Source organism: Bufo gargarizans, chromosome 1 (assembly GCF_014858855.1).
Source record: "Bufo gargarizans isolate SCDJY-AF-19 chromosome 1, ASM1485885v1, whole genome shotgun sequence".
Classification (NCBI taxonomy): domain Eukaryota; kingdom Metazoa; phylum Chordata; class Amphibia; order Anura; family Bufonidae; genus Bufo; species Bufo gargarizans.
The window spans coordinates 519,273,470-519,292,264 of record NC_058080.1 but is presented as its reverse complement, the minus strand read 5'-3'; the positions used below and the strand labels follow the sequence as shown (position 1 = coordinate 519,292,264).

The 18,795-nt window shown below is 40.4% G+C and overlaps 1 protein-coding gene across 1 annotated transcript in view; it reads right to left on the bottom strand.

Moving 5' to 3' along the window:
- The window catches only part of MYO18B (myosin XVIIIB), a 758,252-nt gene that overhangs the window by 262,954 nt on the left and 476,503 nt on the right, over positions 1-18,795 (bottom strand). Inside the window, exon 31 of the mRNA XM_044275382.1 lies at positions 8,431-8,564. Coding sequence (XP_044131317.1) covers positions 8,431-8,564 — 134 coding nt within the window. The remainder of the gene's footprint in view (positions 1-8,430; positions 8,565-18,795) is intronic.

The following is an 18,795-nucleotide window of genomic DNA, read 5'->3' as shown; positions in this document are numbered from 1 at the left end:
ACTGGTGACTGATTCCCTTTAAGTGATTTGCTGATGACGGATAACATAGATGTGCCAGAGGACCACCAAATACCTGTAGGATCATAAGGACTTAATTTCTCTGTTTTTACTTAATATTGCCATAGATATTAAATATATATAAATAAAGTCGTCCAGTATTGGATGTGTCTGGCAGAAAGCAATTATAGATACAAGCCAGCAATATTGGTGTTGTAAGGACAGTTTAGGGACATATTTGGTTACATAGATTAAATCAATAGATAGAATAAGTTTTGCTGCCGTTTATAGTAAAGCAAGTCAGCACACTTCAGTGTGTCAATGCCAGTGTGTTTGTAGAAGGTGATGTATTATTGCACCTCTTTTAATTACAAAAAACTGCTACAATTTTGCTACCGTGTATAATTAAGCAGTTCATAGCATTTTAACAGCATGTTCATAGCAGTGCACATTTAGTTGCACCTCTGTTAGTTACTAAAAAAAACTGTTTCAATTTAGCTACCGTTTGGAATTGAGCATTTAAGTGCATCAATATACCAGCTTCATTCAGCACATTGTATTGTGTCAATATACTGTGCAGTTTTAGTTAATGCATTGTAATGTGTAAATATACAGTGCAGTTTTCATCAATATACCTTGTAGTTTTATTTCCACTGTACTGCATCAATATACAAGTTTCATTCAACACATTGTATTGCATTAATATACAATTATAAATTGTAAATACCAGTGTGTGGCGTGCTTGTAGAAGGGGGGAGGGGGGGACATTTAATTGCGCCTCTGTCTGTAAATTGCAGAAAAAAATAGCAATTTTGTTACCATTTAATAATCTGTGTACCAAACCTATGACTTTTCATTTATAGACCTCATATTAAAATGTAAATGACAGAGAGGAAAATAAAAGATCCATGTCTCATCATCTGCAAGTCAGAATTTGTTTGGCTGTAGTAATGGCAACAGCAGTAGCAGCACAGGAAGCACCACCCATCTGGCCAGCAGAAATAGCAGCAGGTCACAGTTCTCCCTTGCTTCCAGTAGGTGCCAGATTATTATTGAGGACTGTGAGGATGAGATTGTGGACTGGATGGCTTACTCCTCCTCTTAGTTACAGCAGGATGATGTTGATGTCACCTTTATGTCTGATACCATGCTTTGGTGCAAGGGGTCGCAGCATTCCTCCTGCTCCTCCTCCTTGCAGCCCCAGAAAAGCTTTTCACTTGCATCATCTGTCTCTGTCTTCACTGCCCCCTTCTAGTGGGGCACCTTTATTTTTATAAGAAGAGGCAACATAACCCCATGTGCTATGGAAGACATTCAATATAGTCCTTCTCTTCATAACTTGCGTCCAGGAGGAGGCAGGCGACCCAATGCATAGCTGTGTTTGTGGTCGCACTAGTAGTAGTAGTAGGACTTGTAGCCTTGGTGGGGGTGATAGGGGCAGTACTAGTGATGGCAACATTGTCAGTTGGGGACAATACAGAGAAGGGAATCTTGAGAGGGGAATGGAGCCCACAGTGACATATCACAGTCTGATAAAAATGTTAATGAGGGTGAGCCCTATAATGATGATTGCGTGTTGGAAAGGACATGGAAGTTGGATCGAGGTGCTGAGGAGGAGCTGACATCAGAAGAGGAAGGTGGTGGCCACAGTGGCAATAAAGAATGGAGGCAGTGTACGGTCAAAACCTCAAGAACACCTCCCAGAGCCAGATCTGTTTCTATTGTGGTCAACTTGGGAACTGGTGATGCCACTGATATTGTGTGTACAGGCTCAAAATGTTCCAGACTCATGCCAAGTCCAGCTGACACCTGCTATGTGCAAGTATCTCCCATTTGGCATTAGTTCTCCACAAGGCTGTCCCACAAAACCACAGCTGTGTTAAAGATCTGCAAGATGAAAATAAGCTGTAGGCATTCAAACACAAACATAGTTACAAGGCTCTACTGTAGCACATTAGACAGCATCACTAGATGCTGTAGGAAAATAAAACTAGCCAGCATTCCAAATAGGAACAAGTTTGTCATCCTTCTCTTGGTCTTCCTTGTGGCAGCCAGACAACATCTCCAATAAGTAGTGTCCATGTCATCATCAGCTGCAACTTCTTCTGCTCAGAGTCTTCATTGTCTTCCACGCCACTGTGGGACTTGTGAAGTTGATGCCATACCACTAAGCTGTGCTAAATGTGGCACCTTTCCATCCATTTAACCAAATTTAATTCTGTTCTCTAGTATTACTTATTTTAATAACTACTTACTGTTTTATTTTAAAAAATATTGTGCAGTTTTAAGCACATGTGGTGGCATTACCAGATGCATCGGGAAAATAGAACTGGCCAGTAATTGGAAAGACTGTCCTTATGCTTCTAGTATTCTTTGTGGCAGCCAGGCTGCATCCACATCCAGTACAGAGTCCTTGTCATCATCATCATCAAGTTACTTGTTCCGCTGCTCATACTTCTCCTCCTCCCCTCTGTCATCAGTCTTCAATAATGGAATGTGTGGCCGGAAAACAACTCTACGAGCTCAGCAATGCGGTTGTGAGCAAGCTGAACTCCCACCTGGGCAACTATCCATAAAATGTGTCTCATCATTCTCCTAATGTGTTGAACTTCTGTGTCTTTACCAAAATTTCATTCAGCAGGCATTGCTACCTCTGGCCAGCTGTCCATAAAATTGGTCTCACCATTCTCCTAATGTGACCCTCGTCCACCCCACCACCCAAATTTTATTTATCAGGCCAACTGTCTGTTAAAATTCTTATTCTCTAAATGACTGCGGCCTTTCTCTGGCACATTCCCTGTTCCCTGACATCATTGATGTCTGCAGATTTGAACAGTGACTGGAACTGTCCCTGCTGCACAATGTTGTGCAGCCTCCAGCAAACTGCATCACCGCACTCAAACTGACAAAGTTGTCCTCCGCAAATACAGTCCTGATCAAAAGTTTACGACCACTTGAAAAATGGCAAAAAAAAACATATTTTGCATGGCTGGATCCTAACAAGGTTCCAAGTAGAGCTTCAACATGCAACAAGAAGAAATGAAAGTGAGACAAAACATTTTTTGAGCAGTCAATTTAATAAACAACGAATAAACTTAAACAGGCTGTTTTTTAGATGATCAAAATTTTAGGATCTGTGCAAAGATGTGGATTCATTGTCATTTTCCGTTAGGTAGTCACACGTTGGGATGGCAAAGGCAAAAAAACTCTCCCTTTTTGAATGTGGTCGGGTTGTTGAACTGCATAAGCAGGGTCTCTCCCAGCACGCAATGAGGTGGGACGCAGTAAGACAGTCATTTGGAATTTCTTAAATGATCCTGAGAGTTATGGAACAAAAAAGTCAAGTGGAAAACCCCAAAAAATGTCATCAGCACTTAGCCGGAGGATCCAATTGGCTGTCCGTCAAGACACTGGACGATCCTCAACCCAAATTAAGGCCCTTACTGGTGCTGACTGCAGCCCCATAACCATCAGATGGCATTTGAGATTGAAGGGCTTCAAAAACAAAAAACACCTTCAAAGACCACGTCTCCTTGAAGGCCACAGAACTGCTCGTTTGGACATTGCAAGAGAGCACCAAACATGGGACATTCAAAGGTGGAAGAAAGTTTTATTCTCTGATGAGAAAAAATTTAATCTTGATGGTCCTGATGGTTTCCAACGTTACTGGCATGACAAGCAGATCCCACCTGAGATGTTTTCTACACGCCACAGTGGAGGGGGCGCCATAATGGTCTGGGGTGCTTTTTCCTTCAGTGGAACAATGGAGCTTCAGGAAGTGCAGGGGCATCAAACGGCCGCTGGCTATGTCCATATGTTGCAGAGAGCATTCCTTATGACTGAGGGCCCTAGTCTGTGTGGTAATGACTGGGTTTTTCAACAGGACAACGCTACAGTACACAATGCCCGCAGGACAAGGGACTTCTTCCAGAAGAATAATATCACTCTTTTGGCCCATCCTGCGTGTTCCCCTGATCTAAATCCAATTGAGAACCTTTGGGGATGGATGGCAAGGGAAGTTTACAAAAATGGACAGCAGTTTCAGACAGTAGATGGCCTTCATGCGGTCGTCTTCACCACTTGGAGAAATGTTCCCACTCACCTCATGGAAACGCTTGCATCAAGCATGTCAAAATAAATTTTTCAAGTGATAAACAATAATGGCGGAGCTGCTCATTACTGAGTTCATGTTTGGAAGTTGGATTTCTGTTTTGGGGGGGTTTAGTTTTTTTTGGGGAGGTGTGGTCCTAAACTTTTGATCAGCTGAAAAACAGCCTGTTTCAGTTTATTAGTTTTCATTAAATTGAATGCTCAAAAAATGTTTTGTCTCACTCCCATTTCCTCTTGTTGAATGTTGAAGCGCTACTTGGAACCTTATTAAGATCCAGCCATGCTAAATATGATTTTTTTTTGCCATTTTTCAAGTCGTCTTAAACTTTTGATCAAGACTGTATATACAATACAACACTTACCTCAAAATGAATGAGGCATGGATCCATGAGGATTTTCACAAACCTCTGGCTCCTGCCAATGAATAGATATTCCATTGCTGATGGTGGCTATTGATCACTCGTCAGATCATGTAACTGCCATTGTGTGCCTGCCTACCATGATGTTCCATACTGTAAGGCTGCTGCTGCTACTGCTGCCTTTGCAGCTGACACCCCATGCAAACACTGCCAATACCAATAGCCTTACACAACTGCAACTACTACTTCTACTACCACTACACAGACACAGCTACAGCTACTATTGCTCTCACGTGCCACTATCCCTACACACTTTACCCATTCCACACCTACACTGTATTGTTTCTGCTCCTAAATAGAAGGAAGAATTTTTAACCTTTGTATGTGCATAAACATGGCTAGGCATCTGCCTCCATTAAGGCATAATTTTTGGATGCTTGTTCAGAACAAGTGAACACTTGTAGAATGCTTGTTGAGAACAAAACATTTTTTTTCTAATAGCTATATGCATGCTTAAACACCATCTTCCCTGATAAGGGACAATTTTGGGACTTTTTTTATTTGAAAATGCATAACAAATGCGATGGCACAGTGTGTTTTTAAATACGCTGTTTGTTAATACCATCAATCATGCATTTATCCATAGCTACATATGTATATATGTCAATGTCAATGACAATATTTGCTGTTGCAGTTATTGCAAAAAGGAGTGGAATGTGGGGGGGGGGGGGGTTATTTTAAAATAGAGAAAGAAAGAAAGAAAAAATTCTGAGTCCTAGGATATCTCAGGGCGTCATTTACCAATTTTAGGGCCAACTGGAGCACTTTTCATTCCGTTTAGATCAAATCCATTTTTTTTAAAGATTAAGCAAATTGCACCCGAAATGAACTTTAAGAAATTTGCTCATTTGTATGATAGGTTCATCCACAAACTGTTTAATTTCATCTTTCCAGATAGTTGCCTTCTGTGAAGATACGAGACGTGCAGCACCTGAAACTACGGATACTGGAAGCCTGTGCCAGCATTTCTCCTGCGGTGTTGCTATCAGTGTGTGAAGAGTGGGAGAAGAGGGTTGCATTGACAATCCAACACAATGGGCAGCACATTGAACACATTTTATAAGTGGTCAGAAACTTGTAAATAACTCATGAAAGAATAAAGTTACGTTAAAACCAAGCACACCATTGTTTTTCTTGTGAAATTCCCAATAAGTTGGATTCAAAATGGCCGACTTCAAAATGGCCACCTTGCTAACCACCCATCTTGAAAAGTTTTCCCCCTCACATATACTAATGTGCCACAAACAGGAAGTTAATATCACCAACCATTCTATTAAGGTGTATCCATATAAATGGCCCACCCTGTATATTTAAAGGATAAGCAAGAAATCTGGCAATGAAATTAATGATTTTTTTAATTTTATGTCCTGTACTAGGAAAATGAAATCTATTTTTTGGGGGGGGGACAGAGCCTTTTTAAACTTCATCAGTATGAGTTCATATATTTTTTTGAAAATTCTGAAAATAACCCATTTTGATTGTGTATGCTAGAGGTACAGCTACAGGATGTCTTCCATCCCCTGGGACAAAATATCCATCGGGATAGACTTATCAAAACCAGTGTAAAGTAAAACTGACTGACCCATAGACACCAATCAGATTCCATCTTTCATTTTTCAGAGCTCCTTTGGAAAATGAAAATGAAAGGTGGAATCTGATTGGTTGCTATAAACAACTAAAACATTTTTCCTTTATACCAGTTTTGATAAATTTCCCCCAATGTCTTAGCTCTGTAGCTATATACTGTACCTTGAACAAGGCAGAGTGGCAGTAAATTGTGCACATGCACCCCCCCCCCCCCCCATTAGCTACACCCCAGACATAAACTATCTAGATTTCTGCTAGTGACTTTAAGATGTTTCCTTCTTTAATTTTTACAGTCCTTTTTGCCCAGTCTTGAGTACTTCGTTGACTTAAAGTACTGATTTTTCTTTTATTAGATTTTAGTGCAGTACAAAGGCCAAAGAGGAGCTTGTTTAGTGAAATTTATGACAGTTTTCTCTATTCAGGCACATCCATAGAAGTTTCAGTCTTAATATGAATTATTAATATAATATTGTTAGTAGAATCATATTCAGACTTGTGTCATATTTTGTTGGCAGACCTGAGTTACAGAGCTGTGTTTGGTCCTAATTTGTACTTCTATTCCACTTGAGATGTAGGAAACTGCACTTCACTGCTAATAATAACCTCTAACATTATGTGCGGCTGGTTCTATGCTGAATCTTGTGCTCGTGAAAATTATCTTTTGCACTAGTCTAAATTTTTCTGACAAACGTACTGTCATTCACTCCTTCATTAAAAGTAATATCCTGCCTGAATGGGTGGAATCACATAACCTTTCTGACTGTCCCTCCCCAACAAAAGTATATAATTAGTGAGGACTGCTTCATTCTTACTGCCTGACATGTAAGGATTCCATCTAGTACCCATAGCTGTGACCCATACTGTGCACTTTCATAGAGAGGAAAGATCTAACACAGTAAATCCAATTAAATGCAAGTTGTGGCTGTGGCCCCAAAGTGTGCTTGAAAAGAAGCTTGGAAGTCACTTAAAGGATGAAGCTAGAAATTATTACATAAAGCAAGGACTGCAAATACCACTTATGTATGTACTGTAGAATTGGGGTGTTATTCCTAAAAGGAACACTCCAGGCAAAACTAGCACATAGTGTTATTCAGGGGCATACCCTGATCTCGAAGAGCCCAATAGCAAAAATTCTAATGGGCCCCCTGCCTCACACAGATTCCCAGTATGTGTGTGTCAAACATTCCTAGGCAACATTGAAAGAAAAGTTTGATTCCCCAGATTTCTGATGAATTTCCAATTTTTTGGGAGTAGCAGAAATTGTTAATTAAAAAAGTAACTCACCTAACTTTTAAAAGTGGAACAGGTACTTCATAAATATGTGCTCATTCAGCACATTTTTCAAAAACACAGTACACTGATATATCTTCTTCCTTTCAGCATGTTTTATAGAACTGGCTGCAGCCGCCACTAGGGGAGCACACTGCATAGGAATTTATACAGTTACCACTGATTTCAAAAGAAGCTATAATTTATTTGCACTGTGGTGGCTAATGGAACATTGGAAACATTAGAAGCCATTTAGCTCCGGGTTCCACTCAACCCAGGCCCAATAGCAGTAACAAAGACTGCCTCTATGGTAGGTAGGCCACTGATTTTATTCTTATTGCAAGCCCCAAGGGAATGGTCAAAGACACTTAAATTCTCTATTTAGTGTTATTTGAACCTCTTTGATATGGCTCCCCAGGGCTTCACTCCTGTAGTTATAACACAGTGTGGAGTGCTCCTTTAATGTAAATGTAGAACATCTTAAGAACTTGACAGAATTCTTGGCAAAGTGACTTTATAAATCATTTCCCAAGAAGCATTCACTTCTGGTACCGAATATGTGCGTGTAAATGCATACATTTATAAATTTATATTAAATGTCGGATGTATCATGGGCTGTTGACCCTTTTAAAACAAAACAAAAAAAACTTTTGGAAGCCAATAGTTGCAAAAAGTACAATGTTTTCCCTTTTATGCCAAGAATGCCAATTTTTTTTTACATGAGCACTGTTGGGGGCGTGATAGAACAGATGGGGGACTGAAGGTACAGGTGGAGTCGGGCCACAGTAGCCCAACATATTTACTATAATTTACATCAGTAAACTGATGTAAATTATATCTAAAATGTTCACCAGTCTAGGATGTTGAGAGATTTCAGCTCTGATGCTTGCAGTACAGCTCTGGTCTATAGGCTGTAGTTCAAGATCAGGTCGAGAAAAGTAATGTTACATATAAAAATGCTTTTTATATGGCTGATTTATATATTTATACTGTAATATTGTATTCAAAGGAAGAGAAAGAATATAATGAATTGTAAAACACGTTTTACATGATCTCACCTCCAACTGTTGACGAAGCTTGCCAACTTCCCATCGACAGGATGTATTCTCTTGGGTCACCTTCTCTCGTAAGCTCTTCTCAAATGCAGCCTCTCCAATTGCTTGAGCTAACTGCATATCAAACCTGCATAGAAAGACCGTCCAATTACACTGTTTTCTTACACAGCTCAGAGATGGGGAAAGCTCTTCAGAAAATGTTACGGTAGGTTTAGATGTGCAGAAAGTAAAATAGCAGGCTAAAGCAATATCATTAACTCGGCAAGTTACTTTCCAATACTTTTGTGAGGTGACATTTCACATCTGTCACCATAAAGCATGATAAAACATCCCTGGATGGCAAAATGCTAGAATCATGAATCATACGTTGCTGAAGAAATTGACAAAATCATGGAAATTAGTCATTTCTATTCAAAAGAACAGTGCTTACATTTAATCCTACAGAGTCCTCCCTAAAGCACTGTTACCAATCTCCTGTAGCTCTGCATTTATCTGTAACAACTTGTTATTTGGAAGAACAACTTCCATACAGCGTACACAATTTAGAAATGCCAAAACCGTTCTTTTCCTGACTGTGTATTCTTATCAGTGGTTAAAAGACCTGGAGTAATATGAATACGATTTATAGTATGCTAACACATAAGCATCAACTCTGCAGAATATCTAATGTGGAATACCTATAAATAGCAGTTTGTTGCTTTCTTATTATACTCTAATCTCAAATCAATCTTAGCTGTATCCTTTTTTACATATTTTAGCATGCGGTCTCTCTCCATCAGTTATTGATTATGCTGTATATGTATAGTTCCAAGAAAAAGTATGTGAACCCTTTGGAATGATATGGATTTCTGTACAAATTGGTCATAAAATGTGATCTGATCTTCATCTAAGTCACAACAATAGACAATTACAGTCTGCTTAAACTAATAACACACAAAGAATTAAATGTTACCATGTTTTTATTGAACACACCATGTAAACATTCACAGTGCAGGTGGAAAAAGTATGTGAACCCCTAGACTAATGACATCTCCAAGAGCTAATTGGAGTGAGGTGTCAGCCAACTGAAGTCAAATCAATGACATGAGATTGGAGGTGGAGAACACACCAGTTCTGGATTTGCTTTTCACAAGAAGCATTGCCTGATGTGAATGATGCCTCACACAAAAGAGCTTTCAGAAGACCTACGATTAAGAATTGTTGACTTGCATAAAGCTGGAAAGGGTTATAAAAGTATCTCCAAAAGCCTTGCTGTTCATCAGTCCATGGTAAGACAAATTGGAGAAAGTTCAGCACTGCTGCTACTCTCCCTAGGAGTGGCCGTCCTGTAAAGATGACTGCAAGAGCACAACTGCTCAATGAGGTGAAGAAGAATCCTAGAGTGTCAGCTAAAAACTTACAAAAGTCTCTGGCATATGCTAACATTCCTGTTAGCGAATCTATGATACGTAAAACACTAAACAAGAATGGATTTCATGGGAGGATACCACAGAGGAAGCCACTGCTGTCCAAAAAACCCATTGCTGCACATTTACAGTTTGCACAAGAACACCTGGATGTTCCACAGCAGTACAGGCAAAATATTCTGTGGACAGATGAAACCAAAGTTGAGTTGTTTGGAAGAAACACACAACACTATGTGTGGAGAAAAAGAGGAACAGCACACCAACATCAAAACCTCATCCCAACTGTGAAGTATGGTGGTGGGGGCATCATGGTTTGGGGCTGATTTGCTGCGTCAGGGCCTGGACGGATTGCTATCATCGAAGGAAAAATGAATTCCCAAGTTTATCAAGACATTTTGCAGGAGAACTTAAGCCCAATCTGTCCACCAGCTGAAGCTCCACAGAAGATGAATGTTGCAACAGGACAACAACCCCAAGCATAGAAGTAAATCAACAACAGAATGGCTTAAACAGAAGAAAATACGCCTTCTGGAGTGGCCCAGTCAGAGTCCTGACCTCAACCCGATTGAGATGCTGTGACACCAGACATCCTAAGAATATTGCTGAACTGAAACAGTTCTGTTAAGAGGAATGGTCAAGAATTACTCCTGACCGTTGTGCACGTCTGATCTGCAACTACAGAAAATGTTTGGTTGAAGTTATTGCTGCCAAAGGAGGTTCAACCAGTTATTAAATCCAAGGGTTCACATACTTTTTCCACCTGCCCTGTGAATGTTTAAATGGTGTGTTCAATAAAAACATGGTAACATTTAATTCTTTGTGTGTTAATAGTTAAGGCAGACTGTGATTGTCTATTGTTTTGACTTAGATGAAGATCACATTTTATGACCAATTTGTGCAGAAATCCATATCATTCCAAAAGGTTCACATACTTTTTCTTGCAACTGTAGTTCCAAGCCATATTAATTAAAACTATGGCCACATAGTAGTGGACCCAATGTAAAAGCTAATCTTCTTGGATCCCATGTAAAAGCTAATCTTCTTAATCATGTTTTGATATTTTTAAAAAATATATATATTTAGTCATTAGGGGGCATTAATTAAGACTGGGGTATTACACATGAGTCTTAAAGGGAACCTGGCATCTAGTTTATGTGTTTGAAATAGCCACTGTTCTGAAAAGCGGGGCTGAAAGTGGGGGGTACATAATATATGCCAGCAAACTGGTGTTGATTATAGAAGAAATCTATACCAGCTCCCTTGCATGTATCTCTTTACTAATTGTGGTGCATCTGGCTCCAGCAGGGAACCTGACACCCCGTTTATGCATTTGAAACTGTTTCCAGTACCTTTTTCATCTGGTTGTGGTGGTCCAGAAGTGACTCTTGATTCCTCTGAAGTAACTTGTAAATCCATAGGAAATGCATTTTTATTATTGTTGTTACCATTTGTAAGTTAACTTGTTGAAGTCAAGAAGGCTGGCACATACCCCCAGGAAGTCAAGCTTTAACCTACCCGCACCCTTCCCCCTGTAGCTTGATTGACGTTCTCTAGGTCAGGGAATGCCATCCCTTGTTCTCACTAGATCCCAGGAAGGCTCCATTCTTTTTCACTTCCAGCACATGCCCAGTGAATAGTGCAGCAGGGAGAGGAGTTTTCCCACCTTTCACCACATGTGCAGTAAAGCCGGAAGAGACAGGGAACGGATCCTGAGAGGGATCTAGTGAGAACAGGGGATGATGTTCCCTGTTATGGAGATCGTCAATCAAGTTGCAGGTGGAGGGGTGTGGGGAGGAAAAAGCTTGACTTCCAGGACAATTGCGACAGCCTTATTGACTTCAACAAGGTAATTTGCATGCAGCAAGAACAAGAATAAAAATGATGATTTACAAGTTAGGCCTCATGCACACGGCTGTTGTTTGGGTCTGCATCCGTTTAGGCGGCTTGAATGTGGACCCATTCACTTTAATTCCACAAAGCACTCCATGTGCTGTACGCATCTGTGGCTCCGTTCTGAGGCCCCGTTAAAAAAAATATAATATGTCCTATTCGAGAATAGGCATTTACATTGCCGGCGCCCGTTCCGCAAATTGCGGAAAGCAACATAGACGGCTTCCGTTTTTTGTGGATCCGCGGTTTGCAGACCGCAAAAAACGGCACTGCTGTGTGCATGAGGCCTTACTCAAAGGAATCAAGAGTGCCTTCTGGACCACAATAACCAGAAGAAAAAGGTACTGTAAGCAGTTCCAAACACATAAATGAGCTGTCAGGTTCCCTTTAATCTATCCTCTGCTGGAGCCAGATGCATCACAATTAGTCAGAGATACATGCAAGGGAGCTGGCATATACTTCTGCTATAATTGACAGGCACAATTCCTGGCATAAATTATAATAAATGTGCTAAGAGCATGCAAACTCCATGCAGATGTGGCCCTTGATTCAAACATAGGACCTCAGCACTGCAAGGCACCAGTGCTAACCACTGAGCCAACATGCTGCCCATGCTGTTATGTATTTTGTCCACATGGCTTATCTACCAATAAGGAGTGGATGGCAATGATTGACCGGAACACAGCCAACCACCCTGTTCCTCCCCTTTTGGTAGGAGTGGGATGGTCCTGCTTCCTGCCAGGAGGGGGAGTTCCTGTTGAGCTATAGAGAAGGAAGAAAGCACATGTGTGAGCTCCTGCTCCTAAAGAGAATGCTCCAAAGTGAATTACACTCATGTGCTTAAGCAGACCGGCAGCAATTTCAACAACTATATGAGCATTGAGAGACACTGCTGTGAGGTAAAGATCTACCGCTAAGACATCCATCACCCACAATGTTATGACTTATGTGTTAAATTGCAGCCATTCCGACCTGCCTCCATAATCCTTACTGGTGCCAGAAGATTGCACTTAAAATCTGCTGCCATCAAATGTATTTGAAGTTCTATGTTGCACATGCTTGATGAATTTACATCTAGTTCAGCCTGCTATCCTGTGAAATTAATCCAGGGGAAGGCAAAAAAAACTCCAGATGTAAAAGCCAATATTCCTCATTTTAGGGAAAAAAATTCCCTCAGTACTGCTGTACAGGCTTCATCAGTGGCATACATATCACGATGTAGCCATTAGAGATGAGCAAAGTTCTTCAAAATTCGATTCGGCTGATTAACCAAATTTTACTGAAATTACTTTGTCACGAAGCACAATTTTTGTAAATAGCTGGTTCAAAATGACAGGGAACAGCAATTGCCCCCCCCCCCCCCCCACCATTGAACCCCTCAGATGATGCGTTCAATGCTGATCGCGGCATTTGATATCACTATTAAAGCATTTTAGGGGTTGTTCCTAAAAAAAATTATTTGAGCGCGAAGAGGCAGCCGTGGTGATCTTGTTTGAAGATCCAGGGTGAAATCTCGCGTTTACTTCTATTTCAGGGGAAATCGATTCCACAAAGCACGAAAAAATTTGGCTTCTTGGCGAATCGAATTTTTCTTGAAATTCGGATCTAAGTCCACTTCATTAACTTCAATTTGTTTAACACTTGTAGCTGTGGTACAGTATACACAGTATATAATCTGAGCATGGCACAGTGTTTTCCCAAAGACACGTAAAGAATACAACTAAATCAACCTCTAGGAAATTGGTAGCATATGGGGTATAGTAAGGGCAAATTCACATGTGAAGGTTTGGATTAGATTTTGTTTAGGATTCAGGTGTGAAAGGAAAGTATAAAGAATAAATCCCTTCCTTTTTTATCCACTCTTGGATTTAACTTTAAAAATGACATCAAAACACCAAACAAAAGCTGATCACACACTACAATTGTGATTATACCTTAAGGCTGCTTTCACAAAAGCTATTTGTGCACTGCGGACTCGGAGCGTGAGTATAACACAGTACCCGTCCTAAACTTCTAGCACTGCTGGGGTGTGAGCGTCGGGTTCAGTAAAGGGACCACATTTCAGTATCGTGACCATCTACAAGATGCGGAAGGTAGATACATGCTACTGAAAGGCACTATAGCAAATCAAAAGTATACCTTCATCAATGTGTACGCAACAAATGTTAATCAGATTGCATGGTTTAATGCTCTATTCCTACTTATTGAAACATTCAAGGAGGGTGTGGTCATTTTGGGAGGGGATTTTAATATCACCCTAGAACCTCTTTTAGATTCTACATCTCGGAAACCAGCCATTTCAAAGAAGGCCTTAAGCTCTCTACATAAAAAACTCCAAAACTCCAGTTTAGTGGATGCTTGGAGATTTATGAATCCCTCTGAACGTGACTACACCTTCTTCTCAACCATACATGGGTCATACCATAGACTAGATTACCTGTTCATCTTTAAGGAGCACCTACAGCTTTGCTCATCAGCTTGTAGTGACCCCATTCACTTGTCAGACCACTCCCCTGTACCTCTGACCATCTATGCTCCACAACTCACCCTATGGGCCTTTAGATGGTGCCTTAATGAACAATTAATATCCTCAAACGACCTTATTGATTGTGTGCGGGGGCTCCTGGAGGAGTATTTCAGGTCGAACTCTCTCCCAGAGACCACACCACATACGGTTTGGGATGCTCATAAAGCGTACATAAGAGGTCAGTTCATTAAAATATTTAAAAGATACAAAAGATAGAATCGCTTCACAAACAATCCTCTAAATTCCCATCTCTCTAAACTTACAGATCTAAGAGCGGAACTGAAAAACCTCCTTAACAATGCATCAGCCAAATATTTCCTACACTCACAGTATAAATATTTTGCACATGGAGATAAAGACTCCAAGTTGATGATGAGTTGCATTAAACAAAGGAAGTCACATTAACTACATTTGTAGGATTCACAAATCAGGGAATGGAGTAGCAATTACAACCAAAGACATAGCATTGCAATTCCTAGACTTTTACAAATCACTATACAATATCTCCCCAAATAATACAAGGGAAGGCCCACCGGCATCAATAGACCCAATTAAAACCTTTCTTCAATCCGTGTCACTCCCTAAACTTGAAGACTCCCAGGTGAAGCTGTTGAGTTCTCCATTTACAGCTGCACAACTCCAGACAGCCAAAAAAAAATAACCCAGGTGCAAGGCCCCAGCCCAGATTGCCTGCCAGCTCTTTACTTTCGCACCTTCAGTAAAACCCTCATCCCACACTTGCTATCTATATGTAACCTCTCCCTGATGTGATCCCCCCTGCCCACTGACATGACAAAAACATACATCACCATACTCCATAAAGAGGGTAAAGACCCAGCTTATTGCGCCAGCTACCGCCCTATTTCCCTTCCCTGAGAGACAACACAGCCATAATTATAAATATACAATATAATTCCAAAAAGGACTCCTACCCATTGGTTCTTATCTGATGCCTAAAGGGCCTTTGATAGAGTCAATTGGGAGTACATGCACTTCATGTTGGGAAAATTTGGCCTCCCAGAACCATTTATTAGGCTATATTTTCCATGTATGATAATGCCTCAGCTGCTGTGATAGTGAATGATACCCTATCCCCCTCTTTCCCCATTAAAAATGGCACGAGACAGGGGTGCCCTATCTCCCCCCTGATCTTTGTACTAACTATGAAACCCCTGCTTCAGGCCACTAGACAGGAGGAGAAAATAGAGGGTATTAAATTGGGTGATCAAGAACATAAGGGGGCAGCCTTTTCAGACGATCTTCTGGTGATCACATCCAATCCTGTGGTCTCTCTGCCCCTTATCTATGCAATATTAGAAAGGTTTTGCCCTCTCTTCAACTTTAAGATCAATATGAAAAAATCACATGTCCTGTGTATGGGTATTAGGCCCTCAGTCAGGGTGAGGTTGATGACACAATCCCCATTCAGTTGGGATGCCGACATATCTGGGAATAAAAATTAGCTCTGACCCCCATAAACTTTTTCACCTTAACTATCTCAAATCACTGCAATCTTTGACTGACCAGCTCTCTACATTCCAAGCCCCCATGCTTTCCTGGTTTGAACGGAAGAACTTAGTTTCTTCCATCATTCTGCCAAGACTGAACTACCTACAACAAGTTCTACCTATCCCAGTTCCGAAGGCTTTATATCTGACCTTATCAAAACACATCCGCACTTTCATATGGGAAAAGAGACCAAGATCCTCTGGAGGCATAGGCCTTCCAGACCCGATGATGTATGAAAGAGCTATTCTTCTTTCGAGAGTAGGTGACTGGCTTAGACAACCTCCACACAGATCTTGGGTGGATATGGAATCTTCAAACTTCCAATCATCCTTCAGAAGCCTTCTAGTTGGTACACCAGACATGCCACCTAAATCTTTACAGTTAGACCCAACAGTCAAAGCTACCCTCGGAGCCTGGAACTGGCTCCAATTATCACCATGGGGAATTCCGCTTCCATCACCAGAGATACAAGTGAGGGACTTGGTAGGCTTGGCTCCCTATGAGTTAAGACAGAGTCTCCCCACTTCAATCCAAAAGTCCAAGACCCCCATCTTGTCACTATTTGATGAGGAGGGGACGGTGTTGGGAATGGAAGACTTCATTAATAAATTACCAGGATTAAAATTCCACCTCCCATTGATATCCTACCTTCGCACATACATGACCAATTATATCCCCAAACTAGCACTTTTAAGACCACTTACCTGGTTTGAGAGCCTGTTTTCTAACCCCCCCCCCCCCCTCCATCGCCTAAATTGATATCAAGAATTTATAAATTTATAAATGGCTAACTACCCCTATATCCATGCTCAGACCGGCTTTCATTGGTCTCTGGGAGAGAGATCTGGGGTTCTCTTTTACATTGGCTGAACATCTACAACTCTTTATGGAGCCCCATGCTTCTTCAAGATGTGTGAGAATACAGGAGAATGGCTACAAGGTTCTTACTAGGTGGTACGAGACACCCGACGTTACATGTAGATATGATAGTGCAAACTCAGACACTTGCTAGCGCTGCAGGGCTGAAAGGGGCACATTTTTCCATTTATGGTGGTCATGTCCCCAAATTCAGAACTGGTGGGCCAAGATCTTTAAAAGATGCAATGATATTTGCAAGTCCAATATTATATTAACCCCCCCAACTAGCCCTCTTCGGCCTACCACCTTCCAGAACTGCAGCCACACTCCCATACTGCTTTAAAAAACTTCTCATTGTGGTACGACTATTGGTTCCTCGACATTGGCTTTCGCCTGAACTCCCATCTTTTGACCAATGGACTGGAAAAGTAGACTCCATCTATAGATTTGAGGAGATAGCAGCAAAGGAGAACCACATATTCCTTAAATTTCCAGCCCAATTTGGAGGATTTGGGGTCTGAGTTGCCACACCTTTAAAGTTAATCTCATTTCATGACCCACAAATGTCTTGAATGCTTTGTGAAGAACACCTGTAATCTCAGTCAAAGCATCTGTACATGATCTTTGGATGTTTATTTATACTACAATAAAAATAAGCTGTTTTATAAAAAAAATTACACACTGAGTTTAATCATAGAGTTCAGCTTAATTGAAATGAAATAAACAGAGCTGTGGACAGGTGTGGATGTTCTAGAAAGACAGACGTGGAAATTAAAAGATAGTCATGTGAGGATATGGGGACAATTTATATGATATCATAAGTAAATAGCAAATCTAATGGATGACGTTAAATGGGTTATCCCATGATTAATGTAAAAAATGAAAACCAGACATTATATAATATATGACAATCTCTATCTAACAAAGCTAGAACCAGCCCTGTACCTCACATGGATTCAGAGATGTCTCCATTCATTGCTCTCCTAGATTTATATCAAGCTGACAGCTCAAGGGGAATGTGTTTTTTTTTTTGCTACAGCTCAGGAGGCATGTTCATGCTCTCCCAATCACAACTCAGAAGGCAGTTAAAGGATGAAACTGAGCATGTGTGGCCTTCTTAATGAGACAGTCAAAGAAATAAGAAACAGAACAAATAGTAGGTGGCGCTATACAGACATATTTTATTGAATTAATCAGTGGCTATACAAAATCTTTAATTATGCAATTATAAAAGTATTCAGAACCAGGTGCTGGTTTGAAAACGGTAGATTTTTTTTTGTACAGAAAGTGTACAAATTTCACATGGAAATAAGAATGCTAAGCATTTTCATGGCAATTTTACAGTTGCATCATATTTGATTTAAAAAAATTACAAAAGTAAAAAGAAATAGCAGACATCCAAGTAATTGTATCATGACCACGTATTGAATAATGAGACCAAATCCTTTCTAGTTCAGCAGCAGGGGATTTTTTTCTCATATTGACGGCTTCAGTGCTGCTTTTTCTCCCTATTGCTTGTAATATAAAAGCTGCATGAAGAAATTCTTTTAGAAAAGATTGCAAATGGAAGGTCATGAAATACAGTGTCTGCTACTGACAGAGCCAAATTCAGTTAACTTTTAATATCAGTATGACTGCTATCACTATTGTATGTAAATTAACTGGAAAACACATACAGAGATCCTCTGGAATAAAAAAAATGACTCCTTAATGTAAAAAGTATTGTGAGATCAGAAATGCGTACCACTCAGGTAAGCTGCTGTGACATCACAAAAGGATTTCAAACTGTGAAATCATGAAGTTGAGTAACTCAGGCAGGCTGGTATGACATCATAACGCATAAGCTATTGTGATAAAATGAGAGTGTTTCAGCAAGAAAGCAGCTGTGACATCACAGCTATGACATCACAAGTGGATTTCAATCAGGTAGTAGAATGTTGTTACTTTCCAAGTGTGTTTCAGTCAGGTAATATACCGTGACATCGCAAATCACTTTCTGTCATGTAAGCAGCTGTCTGTGACATCAAAAGTGTGTTTTAGGCTACATGCACACGAACGTTCAGTATGTCCGTTCCATTGCCACAAAAAAAATAGTGCATGTCCTATTTTTTTCTAGTTTGCTGACAAGGATAGGCATTATTACAATGGATCCGCAAAAAAACGCATGC